This window comes from Bombus bifarius, unplaced genomic scaffold (assembly GCF_011952205.1).
Source record: "Bombus bifarius isolate JDL3187 unplaced genomic scaffold, Bbif_JDL3187 scf7180000008203, whole genome shotgun sequence".
Taxonomy (NCBI): domain Eukaryota; kingdom Metazoa; phylum Arthropoda; class Insecta; order Hymenoptera; family Apidae; genus Bombus; species Bombus bifarius.
In genome coordinates this window covers 771,992-787,448 of record NW_022884507.1, presented here as the reverse complement: position 1 = coordinate 787,448, position 15,457 = coordinate 771,992, and the positions used below count along the sequence as shown (strand labels likewise).

The 15,457-nt window shown below is 31.0% G+C and overlaps 2 protein-coding genes across 6 annotated transcripts; one reads left to right on the top strand and one right to left on the bottom strand.

Moving 5' to 3' along the window:
• Window positions 1-1,303: 1,303 nt before the first annotated feature.
• On the bottom strand, window positions 1,304-10,428 carry LOC117210447 (carboxypeptidase M). 5 transcript variants are annotated; one of them, XM_033453477.1, is made up of 10 exons: window positions 10,355-10,379; window positions 5,532-5,773; window positions 5,206-5,339; window positions 4,489-4,625; window positions 4,064-4,251; window positions 3,748-3,777; window positions 2,728-3,023; window positions 2,313-2,489; window positions 2,080-2,172; window positions 1,304-1,816 (listed from the first exon to the last, which is right to left on the bottom strand). In XM_033453477.1, the coding sequence occupies exons 2-10, from the start codon at window positions 5,770-5,772 to the stop codon at window positions 1,631-1,633; spliced, it is 1,482 nt and encodes a 493-aa protein (XP_033309368.1). In that variant the 5' UTR covers window position 5,773; window positions 10,355-10,379; the 3' UTR covers window positions 1,304-1,630. The 5 variants fall into 5 exon arrangements, with proteins under 5 accessions (XP_033309368.1, XP_033309367.1, XP_033309370.1 ...); XM_033453476.1 differs by lacking the exon at window positions 10,355-10,379 and adding an exon at window positions 7,607-8,069; XM_033453479.1 differs by lacking the exon at window positions 5,532-5,773 and having other exon boundaries at window positions 10,355-10,428.
• A 3,224-nt stretch (window positions 10,429-13,652) lies between these two features.
• Window positions 13,653-14,858, top strand: LOC117210452 (sentrin-specific protease 8-like). Its single transcript, XM_033453484.1, has 2 exons — window positions 13,653-13,847; window positions 14,107-14,858. The coding sequence occupies exon 2, from the start codon at window positions 14,142-14,144 to the stop codon at window positions 14,814-14,816; it is 675 nt and encodes a 224-aa protein (XP_033309375.1). The 5' UTR covers window positions 13,653-13,847; window positions 14,107-14,141; the 3' UTR covers window positions 14,817-14,858.
• The last annotated feature ends 599 nt before the right edge of the window (window positions 14,859-15,457 follow it).

The window sequence follows — 15,457 nt, the reverse complement described above, 5'->3', positions numbered from 1 at the left end:
TCTACAAAAATATTACTTTCGTACTTGAAAACATTGAATACAATTTTTTTATGGTATATATAGATTTTCGTACTATCTATATTGCAATAACTTTCTTTTTCACTATAATTGCATTTTATCTTTAAATTAAATATTTTCTCTGTTAATACGGCTTCTATAGTAAAATATTATATAGCATATAACGCCGATATTGCGTAAAATTTTTTCATTTAATATAGATATATATATACGCGTATTTTAAAAAATATAATTTGTGTTTAATATGCAAAGAAAAATATATTACAGCAGGTCCCTTCGTTACGCGAATTCTCGACTTTTACCTACTTTTGTTTTATTTTATTCGTATGACTAATTGGAGACGTTATACGAGGACAACAAAACATATAATTTGAGTAGATAATAAACGATAATTTCTCATTCAAAGATGGAAAATTATCACGCAATTTTTAAGGCCATTTTTGATGCTATTCTTAAGAAGTTTGAGAACGACAATTTCGATAGTGAAGGCACAATATTTCGGCATGCCTGTTATGTAAAAATCAAATATGATAAACCTCATACATATGTTGCAAACAGTGCAATTAAAAACTATTTTTTTGAACATTATCTTATTGTGTGCGAGTAAAATAATATATATATATATAATATATAAAATAATTGTGTTTGTTACTTTCATTAGAAGATGATAACGAGTAATTTTTTTGTTTCATTAAACAGTCTTCCTTATTATACGATATGTGGTATGAATTTAAACTATTACGAATACCTATGAAAAAATGTTATTCCTTGTATCAAATATTGTTTCATGACATTTTTGGAGTAGATAATTCGGATCATTATAAGAACAATTAATCGATATTTATATCTTATATTATGGACATTAGATATAAATGTTGACGTATGAAACGTTTAATTTTCGTTCAAATCATCTTTTAATTAATTTAGCTTGATTAAAACTTGATGTTCTCTTGATCAAGAGACTAGAATTTTGTTCATTAGGAGATTAGAAATAAAATGTATCTATTAAAACTTAACGAGAAGAAATCCCCAGAAATAATTCTGTTTGCTTAAATAATAGAATTATGAAAATTAATTTTTAAGTGTTTAACATAAATATTTTTTATTATAAGGTGAAATTTTCTTGGAAGATTAAGTATCTCTCCCAGTACTAATAAATACTTTAAACCATGTATAAAAGTAAAAATAAAAATAATTAATACACATTGTTAATTTTTAAATAATATAAATAAGAAATCTGAACATACGTATATAAAAAATAAATTATCGAAGTTATAGAGACATGTAAAATTAAGAAAATATAAATATTTGCTCACTATATAAATTATGATATCTACACGTTCAATTTTATCTATATACTTAAATTTGAGCTCTGCATGTCTGCTCTGAACTTCTTCAGATAACAAATTAAGTTTCTTTGTTATTTGAAACCGATTCAATTTCATCAGTAATATCCGTTTTATAAATTATTATATCATCATTTATAACAACAGATAGAGTAACAAATAATGATAAACATTTTCAACATCGTTTCGCCTCTGTTGGTCATTATGAAATTAATATGAAACAACAGTGTTGTTAAAAAATTTGTTGTCCGCTAACTCATAATTAATCATCCAAACCAATTATTAACGAAGGAGTTGAATCCGTTACTAATGGATGAAAAAATTCCGCTATTTGTCTCGGATGCAGTATTGGTTCCAGAATGTGGTCGAAAATGTATCACATGGTCCCGATTAATATGGTCCCTGTTTCCATTATAAAAATTGGATCCAGCTTCATCCTCACCTGGATGTCTCTATTATCAAGGCATGTAAAATAACTTTCAATTAATAAAAAAATTTCGATAGAAATAGATAGATAGATGGGTAGAAAGAAAGAAAGCTAAAGAGAGAGAGAGAGAGAGGGAGAGAAAAAGGGGAGATAACATCTTGAATCTTTGTCTTCAGATCAAATAATATGGTGACTCGGTTAGGTTTAGCCATTTTTGTAAACAAAAAAAGCCGAGAAAATGGATGTATTTGTTTACATACACATATGTATTCTTTAAGTTCTACTTACACTAGCTCTGTATAATGTTACGTTGAAAGAGGTCGGATGTTGTTCTACTACTCTAAATTCTACATCACGTGGAAGATATCCATTTGCATATACCTACAAAATAAAACGATAAATATCGCATAAATGACTAAATTACTGTATCGAATGTGGTTTAAAATTATTTTTGAATTTATAAGATATCAGGTGTGATGATGCAAGTGTGAAAATTGTTAACTTGACTTTCAACAAGTTACCTCTAGTTTATACATTCCTGGCAGTAAAATTCTCCAAAATTCACCATATTTCGTAGTAAGAAAACTAACGTCTCGTGATTTCACTTTAATAGATGCTCTCTCAATGGGATTTCCATTTTCATCGATAACAAATCCACGGACACCCCTATGAGCTTCCGCTAAAAATTTAATAAGTGCCTAAAAAGAAAATTAAAATACATCGTGTAAGTAAAGTACACATATAGTATCAATTCAATTACGGTAAACTGTGTTTGCATTATTTTATTACGACTTTCACGAATTAGTTTTCCATATTAAGCATCTATTTAAAACATTGACGAGTTAATTCCAGGAACCAAGAGAAGGTACCTTGCAAAGAAATGTTCGATAACGTGCTGCTCTTTTGAAATATATTCTTGTCACTTTGATAACTTACCACGCGATTTTCTTCCCAGTAAAATTGCAAATCAGAAGCAGGAGGATATTTACAACACGAAAGTTCCAATGTAATTTCCATACAACCGTTCCATACGTAGTTGAAATCTTGCATTCCACCGGTAAGTGGATACCATTGTGCACCATTGGTTATACCATTTTTAAAGCCGGGTTGAGATGGCGAGCAGGGTAATCCTTGGTACATAGATCCGTGGTTTCGGGAATACACCAACGATAAGTGTTGAAACACGTCATCGTCTGGACAAATACTCGGCGCCGAAGTATAACTCTGAAACACTAAATTGTTCGTATACATCTTGGATCTGATATATCCTTTCGAAGATTTGCAACGTTTTTATAAAATTTTCATTTTGAAATAAGAAGTTAGAACTGATAGAATTACGTTGTAAAATCCATTAAATATATTACAAGTTATGATTTATTTAACTCATTGACAATTTATTCCGAGAAACTCTTGGACACGTCGATATGTCGGGCCTCTGTATTTTGCCATACTGACGTGAGATGTTTCATTGTTATTCAAATTTAGTAAAATCTCCATTTACAAAAATCCTATGTCGTTGTTTAATTACAAGCAAATACCAATGACAGTTATATCTTCCACAGCAATAATACTTTCTTTTTTATCTTTTCGTAGAAGCAAGTAAGGTAGGTAATAGTGATTGTCAAAACAAATGACTTTCAATACATAACATGAAGATTGGAAGATGTGTTGTCTCTTCCGCAGGATATTTGATATTCGGGACAGATATATTTTTAATTGAGATAGACGCCTCACTGTTTCCGTAGAAGCTAAGTCGACTGAGATGATATCTCCAATGTTTAACATACGAACCAATTATTTTAAAACAAATAGTTGAATTATCCGGAGCAAATTATTTGCTTTTAATAAAAAATTATTTATCTCGCAATAAAAAGTTTGATAACGCCAAATCTATTTAGAGTCCTTTTACTTTCTTCCAGTCTGAATTTTTTTAGCAAGTTAGTAAATATACTATACCTGCACATAATGGCGCTGACCGGCATATTCCTGACAGCATGAAAAGTTATACAATACCATCAGATTACTTTCAATTACATTAATTACGTAATACAATTCACATCACAGCGTTAGTGTGCCATGTTAGTGCAGCATGTTTAGATACGGATGTGTAGGTCGTTATTATCATAATTTATATTCTTAACTATGCATTTTTAAAATATAATATTGCCGATCTTTTAATTTGGATATGAAGTACATTTCAAAGTAGACGAATGTGGTACAATTAACGCGAACGCATATGAACACGTATGATCACGTATAAAAACAAACTTACGCGAGTTAGGTGTGTTATCGAATGGATAACTTGCAACCAAGGCACCTCCGTGTAAGCTTCCAGACAGAACGAATTGAATTTTAGAGACCCATTCCTTTACAGCTTCTGTTTCCGGTTGACTTTTTTTGTTGTTCTGTTTGAAGTAATCGGGGAAATTTCGATTGAGATCGAAACCGCGTGCGTTATACCTAAAGGAACATAGTTATTCGTTTAGACGTAATAACATGTTAGATGGTATAGAAAAAATACGTTACAAATTAGCTGAAAAATTACTACGACAAAAATAGATACGAAGAAAAAGATGTAAATATATTTCATACACGTGCCCAAGATCTTTTTACTGTGTATTTGCTTTTGGTAAAATTATATTTCTTCCATTCCGTACTTTTTCATTTTTACATTATAGAAACATTGTAAAGCCTTACCTGCCTTGACCACCTTCGCAATATCCTTCCTTCGAAACTTCAAAACCATCAGGATTCATTGATGGAAGAATATGAATTCTTGTATTGTCTAAAAGCCACGTAATATATGGATCTGATCCATAACTGGTGACAAGGAACTAGAAGTAAGAAGTAGAATTTCTGTATATTAATACCGCTTCATCGTAACGAGATCTACATATGTATATATATAAGTGATTAACTCAAATATATCGAACTTTTTCATCAAGTTTTCAAAAGTAACTTCTTTTCCTCTATTTTCTTCTTGAATTTTACTCCCTTCTTTTCTACATTTCGTAAATAAACGTGTTAAAGGTACGTAACAAATTTTTTAACGAAGCGAGTAAGTTTCGAAATATCTTGCTATTTGCGTAAAAAATTTCTCTTCGAATTTACGCGTTAAATCTAAGCGTTTCATTTAAAAACGTACTTAGTAAAATGGTACACATTGATAATTATAACACACGATATCAAAAGAGCAATAAGGAATTTTAGGCAGGAGCAAGAGATATTAATGCATTTTATAACTATCGGAAATATTAACTATTGGTATAAAATCCTCAAATATACGCAGATAAATTCTATGTATGAAATACAGGCGTTTTCTTTTTCACGTAAATGCACATATAACGCTGCTCTTCTTCAGAACGTGTAGAAATTCGTTAATGAAGTTGTGACATGTATCGTACAGCTACTTACGCGAATTAGATGTAACATTAATTCACGACCTACAGCCTCATTCCCATGTATATTGGCCACATATTTTACATCGGGCTTACCGATCATATGCTCGTAAGGCGAGGAAGAAACAACCATTACCCACAAATCGCGACCTGTAAAATATGTATACCTTTGTTTCATTATAGATATGTAACGTCACAGAAATCAAAGACATACTTGTATTTAAGTAATTGACATAATATCGCAATACAGTCATAGAACATGAATATATCCGGATAAATATTTTAATACTAAAACGGTACTAATTGTAAGCAGAAGAAGGGAAAGTTTCTCGAGAAGCATACCTTTCACGGATTTTCCTATAGAATATAAGGCAGTGAGGTTTTGAAATCGAAGAGATGTTGTCCGAAGAAAACGACTCATTTGCTCGTAATTATGATACGTGAAGTCGATACTGTACGGTTCTTCGTAAACGTGAAAACGAGCATTGTAGTGATTCGTGAGATCTTTGTTAATGTGTTGCGAGGCGGCGGCAATTTCATGAAATGCTCCGAGAATGGTAACGAAGAAAATCGGTCCATACATTCTGCGAATTAAACAACAACTTATTTCATAGGATCAATGTTTCGATGCCAAGAATTTATTGGTTTCGATAGTATACTGTTTCTAATCAACAGGAACTAGTTGTCTTTCAATGTAAGCGACGATATTATACCGCATTATGGGCACACTGAATAAGTTTGTTACGCATACTTATACGTATGGGGGAATATCTTATTATTGTTATTATATTATATTGTTATTATATCTAGTACACTAGATAAGGTATATAGTATACTGCTATAGGTTTATTCGTTATTACATATATTTTTATATATAATATTAACATTTCTACATATATTTATTATACATTATTCGTAACTTATTCGTGACTAACATAAGTCAATTACGATTTACTCGTGACTAATGTAAGTCAATTTGTGTAATATTCGCAATTGCAAATTATGTGTTTAACTTTTGCAAAATTATGCTTTATAACTTTAGTAGTACATAATAGATAAAATGACTGCAAAACGGTATCATTTCAGGCTCACACGATGCATAAAATCAGATCAAGGCTTGATATCCCTCTATGTGAATTATAACGAACTAGTAGGAACTAAAGAAAATTGCGATACATATATTATATATATATATATATATATATATATATACCAAATGTTTTCAATCCACACAGATTCAACTTTTATATGTTAGCTTCTTCACATCTATTTTCTATACTATTTCCTATTTTCCTCGTTATTTTCGCATTAAAATCGATTTATGTCGAAAGGAACATAATAATCATTTATTAAGCGGAGTCAGCGAGAATCTAAAAATATAAGGCTTCGCTAAAAAAATTGGGTTACAATTATTGGCTTCGGACAAAATTAGTCGTCGATCAATCAGAAAATACGTACTTCTATAAAATCTCTGCAACGGCTAACTATATTCGTTCGAGAAAATCTAAAGATTTAAATTATACCGAACTGGAATAAATTTGAGTATTTTACTAATCATATTCTACTTGAATTAGATTGCAATAGAATTCTATTGGATTTTATTCAATACAAAATTCCTTATTTCGTTTAAATATGCGATATATTATTATTATATGCAATAAATTAAATTATGTAATATAATATATTAAAGTTGCAATCCATGCAATATCCTAATCACAGTGTAATCTATACAAAAGTAACGAAACATCATTGTTATTCTTTTATTTATGTAACATTACAATTTCTCATGATCTCATCGCTGATAATAGGATACACGTATTTCTTAAGTTTTCTTTGTCGCTGTATTTTTATAATTATCGATTTTTCATAAATTTGATTAAATAATTTTACATATTATGAAGTATAACTTCAATTATGTTGCATATAATATAATCTATAGATAGATCATGATTTTTTTACTATTGCTATATAATATAAATATAATGTATTTATATTGCATACAAATATTCACATTTCTCATTTTATTTTATACAGAATTTTAGTATACAAGCGTAATAAATATAGCGGAGAATTAGTGTCTCTACAGAGCTGTCCTCGCGTTTCAACTTGACCGTGTACTTTCTCCTATATTTTTAAGACTCGTTTGCTATCCAACGCTCCTTGGGAATGATTTTTCATATTCATTTCCTGAATAAATACATTCCACAGGTGCGTCATCTTAAAGCGAAATAATTTGAATAAAATATTGGAACAAATATTGGAACCACTTGACAATATTGTAAAAGGCAAGGATGAGAGTCGAGTACTATAATCCGTCGTATAAGTATCTATCGTTCATGCGATTCTCTACATAAATCTCGAAATGTGTCGAAAAAAAAGTAGATAATTGATGTATTTTCGGAGAGAAAAGAAATTACCTGGCTCGTTAATTACGTGAAGCGCAGGAACGTTGGTGATGGAACTGGCCAATTCGGTGAATCGTACGCGTGGAAGATCGGCGAATTTGCGAAAAAGATGCAGAGAACACGAAGCACGTGGCGACAGAAAGGTCGCCGAGAGATATCTGATTCTTCGTTCGTTCAAACAGATCCTCTCAATGACATAGTACACTAGTAGAAGTAGCAGGGCCGAGGCCGTTTCTCGCGGTTGAACACATTAAGATTTTCGATCTTTTACAAACACGGTTACGCGAATAATCATAGAAAAAGAGAGAATAATTCCGCGGGTACGATAAACGGAATGGAATCGCGCTGAAGGAACAGTTTATTTCACCTGCGAGAGTAAGCCAAGGTGCGTGGTACTGTGAGAACTTACAAAGAGAAGCGCGAAGTGTGCCGCGCGCTCACTACCACCACCTCCACCACTACTAATGAAAGCCACTTCCTTCGTCGCTAGCATCTGACGTTCTAGAACGGCTACCACTACACCTTCGTCGTTTAGTAAATACGTAGTTAACACCATTGCGCCCTACTACTACCACTTTCGGCAAAACAATGAGTAACACACAAACGGTGTCATTCTGGCCCCTTCTCTTCTTTTCTCTCCTCTCCTCTCCTCTCTTCTCCGCCTCTCTCTGGCACCTCATCAATTCCTCATCCTCTTCTCCCACTTCTACCTGCCTCTACCTCTGTGTTCTCCAAAAAATTTCACGAATCTGATTGCAGGATATTTAAAAAAAAAGATACGCTTTGTTCTATTCTTCCTGTGTATTATAGCAATGGGCGGATATGCGTAATGAAAACTAGACAGATCACGCTTGACAATACGCTTTTTGAATCACCTACATTTCCAATAGCGTACACGCTACACGCGCTTTCTTCTACTTCCTGCATCGCGTTAGCACGCGTACTTGCAAGTACGTTCGTTTCGACTAGCTTTGTACGATAATCGTCGCATAAAATGGAAAATTCTTTGGTAAATCCTTTTCGTGTACATTTTTTTTCTCTGCGGTACCATTACTTTCCTCTTTTTCTTCCATTTCTTCGTATTCGTTTAAGTTCTCATAACTTTAGAAAAAAAAAAAAAAAAAGGATCTATACCGTTCAGTACCCTTTTCGCGTATGCGCAACTTTTTTGAAGTGTCGTTAGTTCGTTTCTCTAAATGGAAGCACTTCTTCCGTCAAAATCCGGTTTCACGTCTTAGATGCTTGAATTCCGAATTTTTTGCATTCACGTGACCGCATATGCGAGGGGAACTCTAGCGGAAAATGAGAAACCTACTTTACAAAATATGAAAACAGAACACGACTTACGAGAGATGGTTGTACGTACAAGTTCACCTTAAATAATGGTGTCGTACGAATACGAGAGAGAAAGTAAGTGGAGCGAAATAATCGATATTTCATTTGAAATTATCGAATAAATGAAAGCGTTTCTAACAATTGAAAGCAAAAAGTAAATGAAGATGTTTAAGCTTGTTTCCTGAACGAAATTCCTGAACGAATATCATTCTATGTGAACACTTTCAGTTTTGCGGTTTCCTATTTTTATATTATTTATTTATAATATTATAAAATATCTATAAAATTGTAAATACAATTTTGAGCCATGTAAATACTTTTTTAATATATCTTTTTGTTTAACTTGTGATATCTTACAAGATATATAATATTTTTAGTTTCAAAAATGTTTTACATTATTAAATATGCTGAAAAATGATAATAATACAATGTAATGAATAATATTTTAATTAACTAAACTTTCATTAATATTCTTTCGTTATTAAACTAAATGCCAATCATCCATTTCTTAACAAATATTCTTTTAATTTTTAATTAAAACAAAATTGTATATTTATAAATTTTAGAACTCGTTTGGAAAATCCAAGGTCGTTGAACAACGAAAAAAGTAATGTTACAACTGTCACAATTGTATTCATCACGGAATAAATAACTAATATGTCGAAAAATAATGTAAACATTCTATATTTAATCAAAACAAAGTTTACATTGCTGACAGTCTTGATAACTTTGATATTTAAATGTTTTAGGTAATTTTACTTCTGTATATATAGAATTAAGTTTTCCATAATTTACATGATATTTATTTCTATTACTGAAGCATTGTACTTTACATAAATCCAGTATGTGAAAAGTGAAATGCAAGAAATCGAATGACTATTTACACAGATTAACACTTATACCGGAACACAAAACCAGTGAAAGTTGTTCAAATTTGTCATTAATTATCGCTGATATTTTTAGAATCTTTCGCTCATTTTCTCTAATATTCCTTAGTATACCACCTATAGGTGATCCCCTATAATAATAAGTAATTACTATTTAATCCTTATGTTTCGTATTCAATGTGAATGAGGTAAAACACAGTAAACATAGAGCAATTACATGTAGCAAACAGGGCTGCATTTTTGTCATTTCTTCGTAATCTATAGAGGATCTAAAGATGCAAGAATGCACATATTGTAGAATGCGAAAAAATATATAGAATATTCCAAAATATAATACTCGTTACAATACTTAACAGCTGAAACAAATCTCTGCCTAGAGAATTGTATAGACATGAATTTGCATGAATATTTGCAATCTAATGATATACGATAATCTAAAAATTGGTAAGCCGGTAAGAAGAACAGGCATTACTTTCGTACCAGCCCTTGTACACGTTTCAAGAGCTATCGAGATCAGTGTCCTACTAGCAGTGCTTACCGAGTAACAGATCATACTCTTGGATGGATCGTTGAACCCTGAAGTGTGGAACATGTTTGAAAAAAATTCCAGCCAGAAGTGTGTCACAGCGGTGTATGATACTGGCTGTTGAGAGTGGAAGTGGGGGAAAATGGGGGTGATGGTAAGGGATAGAGTGGGGAGGCTGGAGAAGAGAACTTCTCACGGTCGATGATCTACCTTGAGATGACCACGGGACCTCATTCTTAAAGGTCAGTGGATATTTTCAGCTTCTAATTTTAATAGTACTTAATATTAGTACTTACTACCCTATTTTATTTTATTAACTGTAATTTTAGATAGTTGAAGCAATTTCGGTATGCGACTACCGAAAATTCCGTGCGAGAATTTGTGAAGGGGAAGGCGTGCGTGAAAATCAGAGCTTGATGAACGCGTACGCTCAGCAAGTATACAGGAAAGGAGGAGGATACTCGAGAAAAGCGTATAATTCTTAGATTGTGCGAACGAATTGTAGCGGAGTGTACTGTCTATAATGATTAACAAGGTCCTATTGACATTTTTGTTCCCGTTGAAAGCGTTTTCGTTATGAATGAAAAATAAAATCATAGCCAAATGGAACTAAATCTATGTGTCCATGAAGAGACGAGCTATGGGTATTTTTATAAGATAATATTGCCTCATTGGAATTACCATTATCGTATCAAACAAAATATCAAGAAAAAATTAACTTAAACGGTTAAATTTAATATATTATCCTATATGACTAACATCGTTCAACTCCGTCTTGTTAATACGTTTATATTGTTTAAATCAATTGCGGTACTTAATGTCTTATTTAGCAAGTGTAAATACTCCGCTGTTACATACATTACACAATTTCGGGTCTGCATACTAATTCTTTACGATCGAAGCATGTTTGAAACTTCACATCTGAACCTTAGTACTCTTAACTGATACTTTAGTGAAAGGACTATGCATTTTCTCTATATAACGCGCTTCGGGACGATCGGTGTTGCTTTTTGCGTTACGTCTTTAAGAAAATAGCGGTAGTAAACTTATATTTCTTCTCATTAGTTGCGTTTTCGATTTCGTTACAGAATGTAACTCATTAAGCTTTAAATGCCATACATATGTAGATTTAAAAATTTCGTGAAATATAGAAAGTAGTGAATTACATTTTTCTCAAATTCAAATATGTCATCGTATTAATATACGAAACTATACTTTGCATAAATATTGTACATACAAATGTACATTAGGTTGAGAGAGAATATAGAGTCGACTGAAGTCCACATTTTTAAATCGTTATAACTCATATATATTTTCTTTTCCAATTAATGAAAAACAGCATTCGTTAAAATGTAGACACAACTTGCAACCGTATTTATTCTGTTTCTTAAAATATTCAATTGCTTCTGGATCAATACATTTTTCGAAACGCTTTTAATTACTACGACTTAATTATTGCAGTGATACTTTTCTATTTTAATAAGTTGCCTGAGTTATTGAAACAAATTTGTATGGGAAGAAAGAAATGGATATAACCATTTCTTATAGACAGGGATAATATTTATAATAATTTAATAATAACAAGAGTGAATCTAATAAAATGTCTTTCATACGAAATAATTATAAATAATTTAATTTAAACCACAAGTAATTATGCATCAGCATGAGCGAGTGCTTTAACTTTGTATCAGTTCGGCAAAAGTCGGACGAAATCGACTCGAGGCTCGGGAGCCCGGGATTATTCAGTTATTAAGAGGAGATAAAGAGATAAGCAATGGTTAGTAAAGGACTTTGGTTAGCTTCGTACCATAACGTTTAGTTACGGGCACGTAATAATAGTTTAATCATTTATTTATTATCTTTTATTTAGCAAGAGTTGATGTATCGTGAACATTTGTTGAGCCAACAATGTGGATTGGAGTTCTATGCCTCGTGATTGTATTAATTATAAAAATATCGTTCAACCATAACGATCACTAAAATTTCATCTACTAAACTTTGGTCTACTTTTTTTACTTTTTTGTCTACTAAACTTTCATCTACTGAACTTTTTAAATTATGTATTTGTATGTAAACAATTACATATTTAATGATGCACATTTTTAATTTTTTTAAATTTAAGGTCCTCGAGGTTTACCCCGCATTGGAAATATATTAAATATCGCAAGATTAGTAAATCAGACGAAATATTATGATGATACCTGGTGTCGATTAGCTGAGAAGTATGGATCTGTTGTTGGTATCAGACTAGTTTTCAAGAAACCACTGATTATAGTTTGTGGAAAATCTGCAGTCACAGAGATGTTAAATTGCCCTGAATTCGATGGTAGAGCAAATGGATTTTTACATAAATTTAGAAGTGGTGGCATTCGCCAAGAAATATTATTTACAGCTACTGATATATGACTCGGCCAAAGAAGGTTTAATTGAAATCAAATTTATTTCTATTTCATAATTTAAAATTCATAAATAGAATTAACTATTCTATGATATCGATTTAGTTATCGTATATTAGTACGTTAAAGAAATATTTGTAATATTCGACAAAATTTAACTTAATATTTAAAGATCTACAAGGTATATATAGGATGTTCCAATCTTTTTCTGCAAAACTTTACTAGTATATTCTATAAACAATTCCAATTCCTTAGCCTCCGAGATTACCAGATATCACGTCCATGGACTTTTACTTGTGGAGAACTGTAGAAGAAAAATTTTATCTTACACGAATTAATACGCGTCAGAAGTTAATGTAGAAAGATTCATGACATATTTGCTGCAATTAAGGAAAATGAATAAGAAATTACTGTAAAATACTAACTTCTGAAAAATAATTTTGGAAATAATTTCGTACTTTCAATTTATTTTTTTTATTACTGTTGAAATACGTTGTAATAAAAAATTTATCAATGAATTTTTGTGATATTTATTATTTCAGTATTTCAGTCTATATGATTTTATTAACTGACATATTACAGTTTTATATTTAAATTGTCAGACTCTAATAATTTATATTCGAGAATGGCGTATTGATGTGAAACGTGAAACACAAGCATTGATTCACAAATGGCGGCGCTTAATGCGCTGCGCCGTGGCAGAACTGCAAAGTTCGTCATAAAATGCGGGAAAGTCAAAAAGAAAATATTTTACAGAGTGAGGCACTTGATATTATCAGGTTGAATATTTGTTATTGTTGCCAATGTAATCGAAACATGAAAAATTGTATATCGTGAGATAAATAAAAACAAATCCTCTAACTCTAAACTAGAGTATGTTGAATGAATGTGCGCCATCTGTGAGACTGTTGTCATAAGAAAATATTGTTTATTATTTTATATAAGTTTCTTCTCTATTTTATGTTTTAATTTATACATGACATACGTTATAAAATACGAGAGGATTCGAATTTACATTTAGTACATAGAGAAGACACAAAAGTGGTTTGGTTTTCGTTATGTCGAAAGTGATGAAGAAAGTTGTTGAAAAAGATCTTTAAATTTCTATGGTAATATATATAATATGCAGAAGATGATACTAACATAAAACAGAAAAGTTATTCACATATTATAATATTTACTTAAAAACAATCGAATAAATAACATTCCGATTTAAAAATGTTAATATACATTAAATTTCGTTAATTTGTTAAATATTAAATTTATTGTTTTACGATACATTAACTTAAATGGTTTGCTTCTATTTATTTCATATGAATATGCTGTATCGTATAGTTTTAAGTATAATTCAAATTTAACTTTCCACAGATTTTCATCTGTATTGTTTCTGATTGCTTGACAACATGGCAACAGACCCATCAAATGAAGTTGTTTTGAGCTACTACAACTACTTACTGAAAACAAGTGATATTGCATTGCTTCAAGGATCACATTGGTTGAATGATGTTATAATAGGATTTTATTTTGAATATTTAGATGAAATACTTAACAAGAATGAGAGAAGGGACTTTTACTTTATCAGTCCTGAATTAACGCAATTGTTGAAAATGACAGATCCAAATCAATATATTATATTTTTGGACCCTCATAGTATAACTGAATGCAAATGTATGTTTTTCCCTTTGAATAACTGTGATAAAACAGATGCAGCTGGAGGAACACATTGGAGTTTATTAATATTTTGTAAAGGAGATAAAACATGTTATCATTTTGATTCGGCAAAAGGATCTAATGCTGCTATTGCCTCAAAATTTGCAGAGAGTGTAATGGATTGCGTACTTGATAAGAAAGAACCTAACAAGAAGTTTGTCGAGGTAGATAGTCCACAGCAAAGCAATAGTTATGATTGTGGAGTTTATGTGTTATGTTTAACAGATGTTATTATAAATCATCTTTCGCAAAATAATAGAATGGATGGATGTAATTACGACCAGGTAAAAAAATTAGTGCTTGCAAAACGTGCACAATTATTAGCCTTGATAAATGATCTTAAACATAAACCACTTGTTAATCTATGATAAATATCATGTATTTTTGTATATTGTATTGTATAAATATCAATTATTTTTGTATAAATATATTGTAAGTATTCTATCATCAAATAATTTATTTATAATTTTATGTTGCACTTATTCATGTAAGTAATAAATTTTCAAATATATTAATATTTACTAGTATTATTATTTTACATATTCCTGTATTTTATATATGTATATAGTTATAATATATAGAATATTATATTATATATCAATACATAATATATTCACAACTTATGTATTGGTGACGTTGATGTACATTCACGAAATAAAGAATACCAGTTACACTAATTCCTAAATTTGTAGATATACTGTACTGTACAGTCGGACACTCTGTAACGCGGTACTCCCATAACGACGACTAAAAATTGCGCCATGCGTATGACGTGATGAAGAAATTGCTGGAAATGACTCATTTCTGATATGAAAATATGCGTACGTTTGAATTGACTCGAAACTCAGTTTTGCATTAACTCTTGTGCGACAAGGAGGGATTGTTTACAGTGTGCATTATGTAAAAGTTATTATCGTGGAACGCATATTATTTTATCATACTAGAAAAAGATCACATATTTATTTAGTTATAGTTTTTTTTTTTGCGCTTTTGGATTCATATAACGCGA

Coding starts and splice junctions, on each gene's coding strand:
- LOC117210452 (XM_033453484.1), top strand. CDS start 14,142: ATGGCAACAGACCCATCAAATGAAGTTGTTTTGAGCTACTACAACTAC.
- LOC117210447 (XM_033453477.1), bottom strand. CDS start 5,772: ATGTATGGACCGATTTTCTTCGTTACCATTCTCGGAGCATTTCATGAA. Junction 3,024..3,747: donor GTCAGCGCCATTATGTGCAG/GTATAGTATATT, acceptor CGAACAATTTAG/TGTTTCAGAGTTATACTTCG. Junction 2,490..2,727: donor ACTGGGAAGAAAATCGCGTG/GTAAGTTATCAA, acceptor TTTTCTTTTTAG/GCACTTATTAAATTTTTAGC.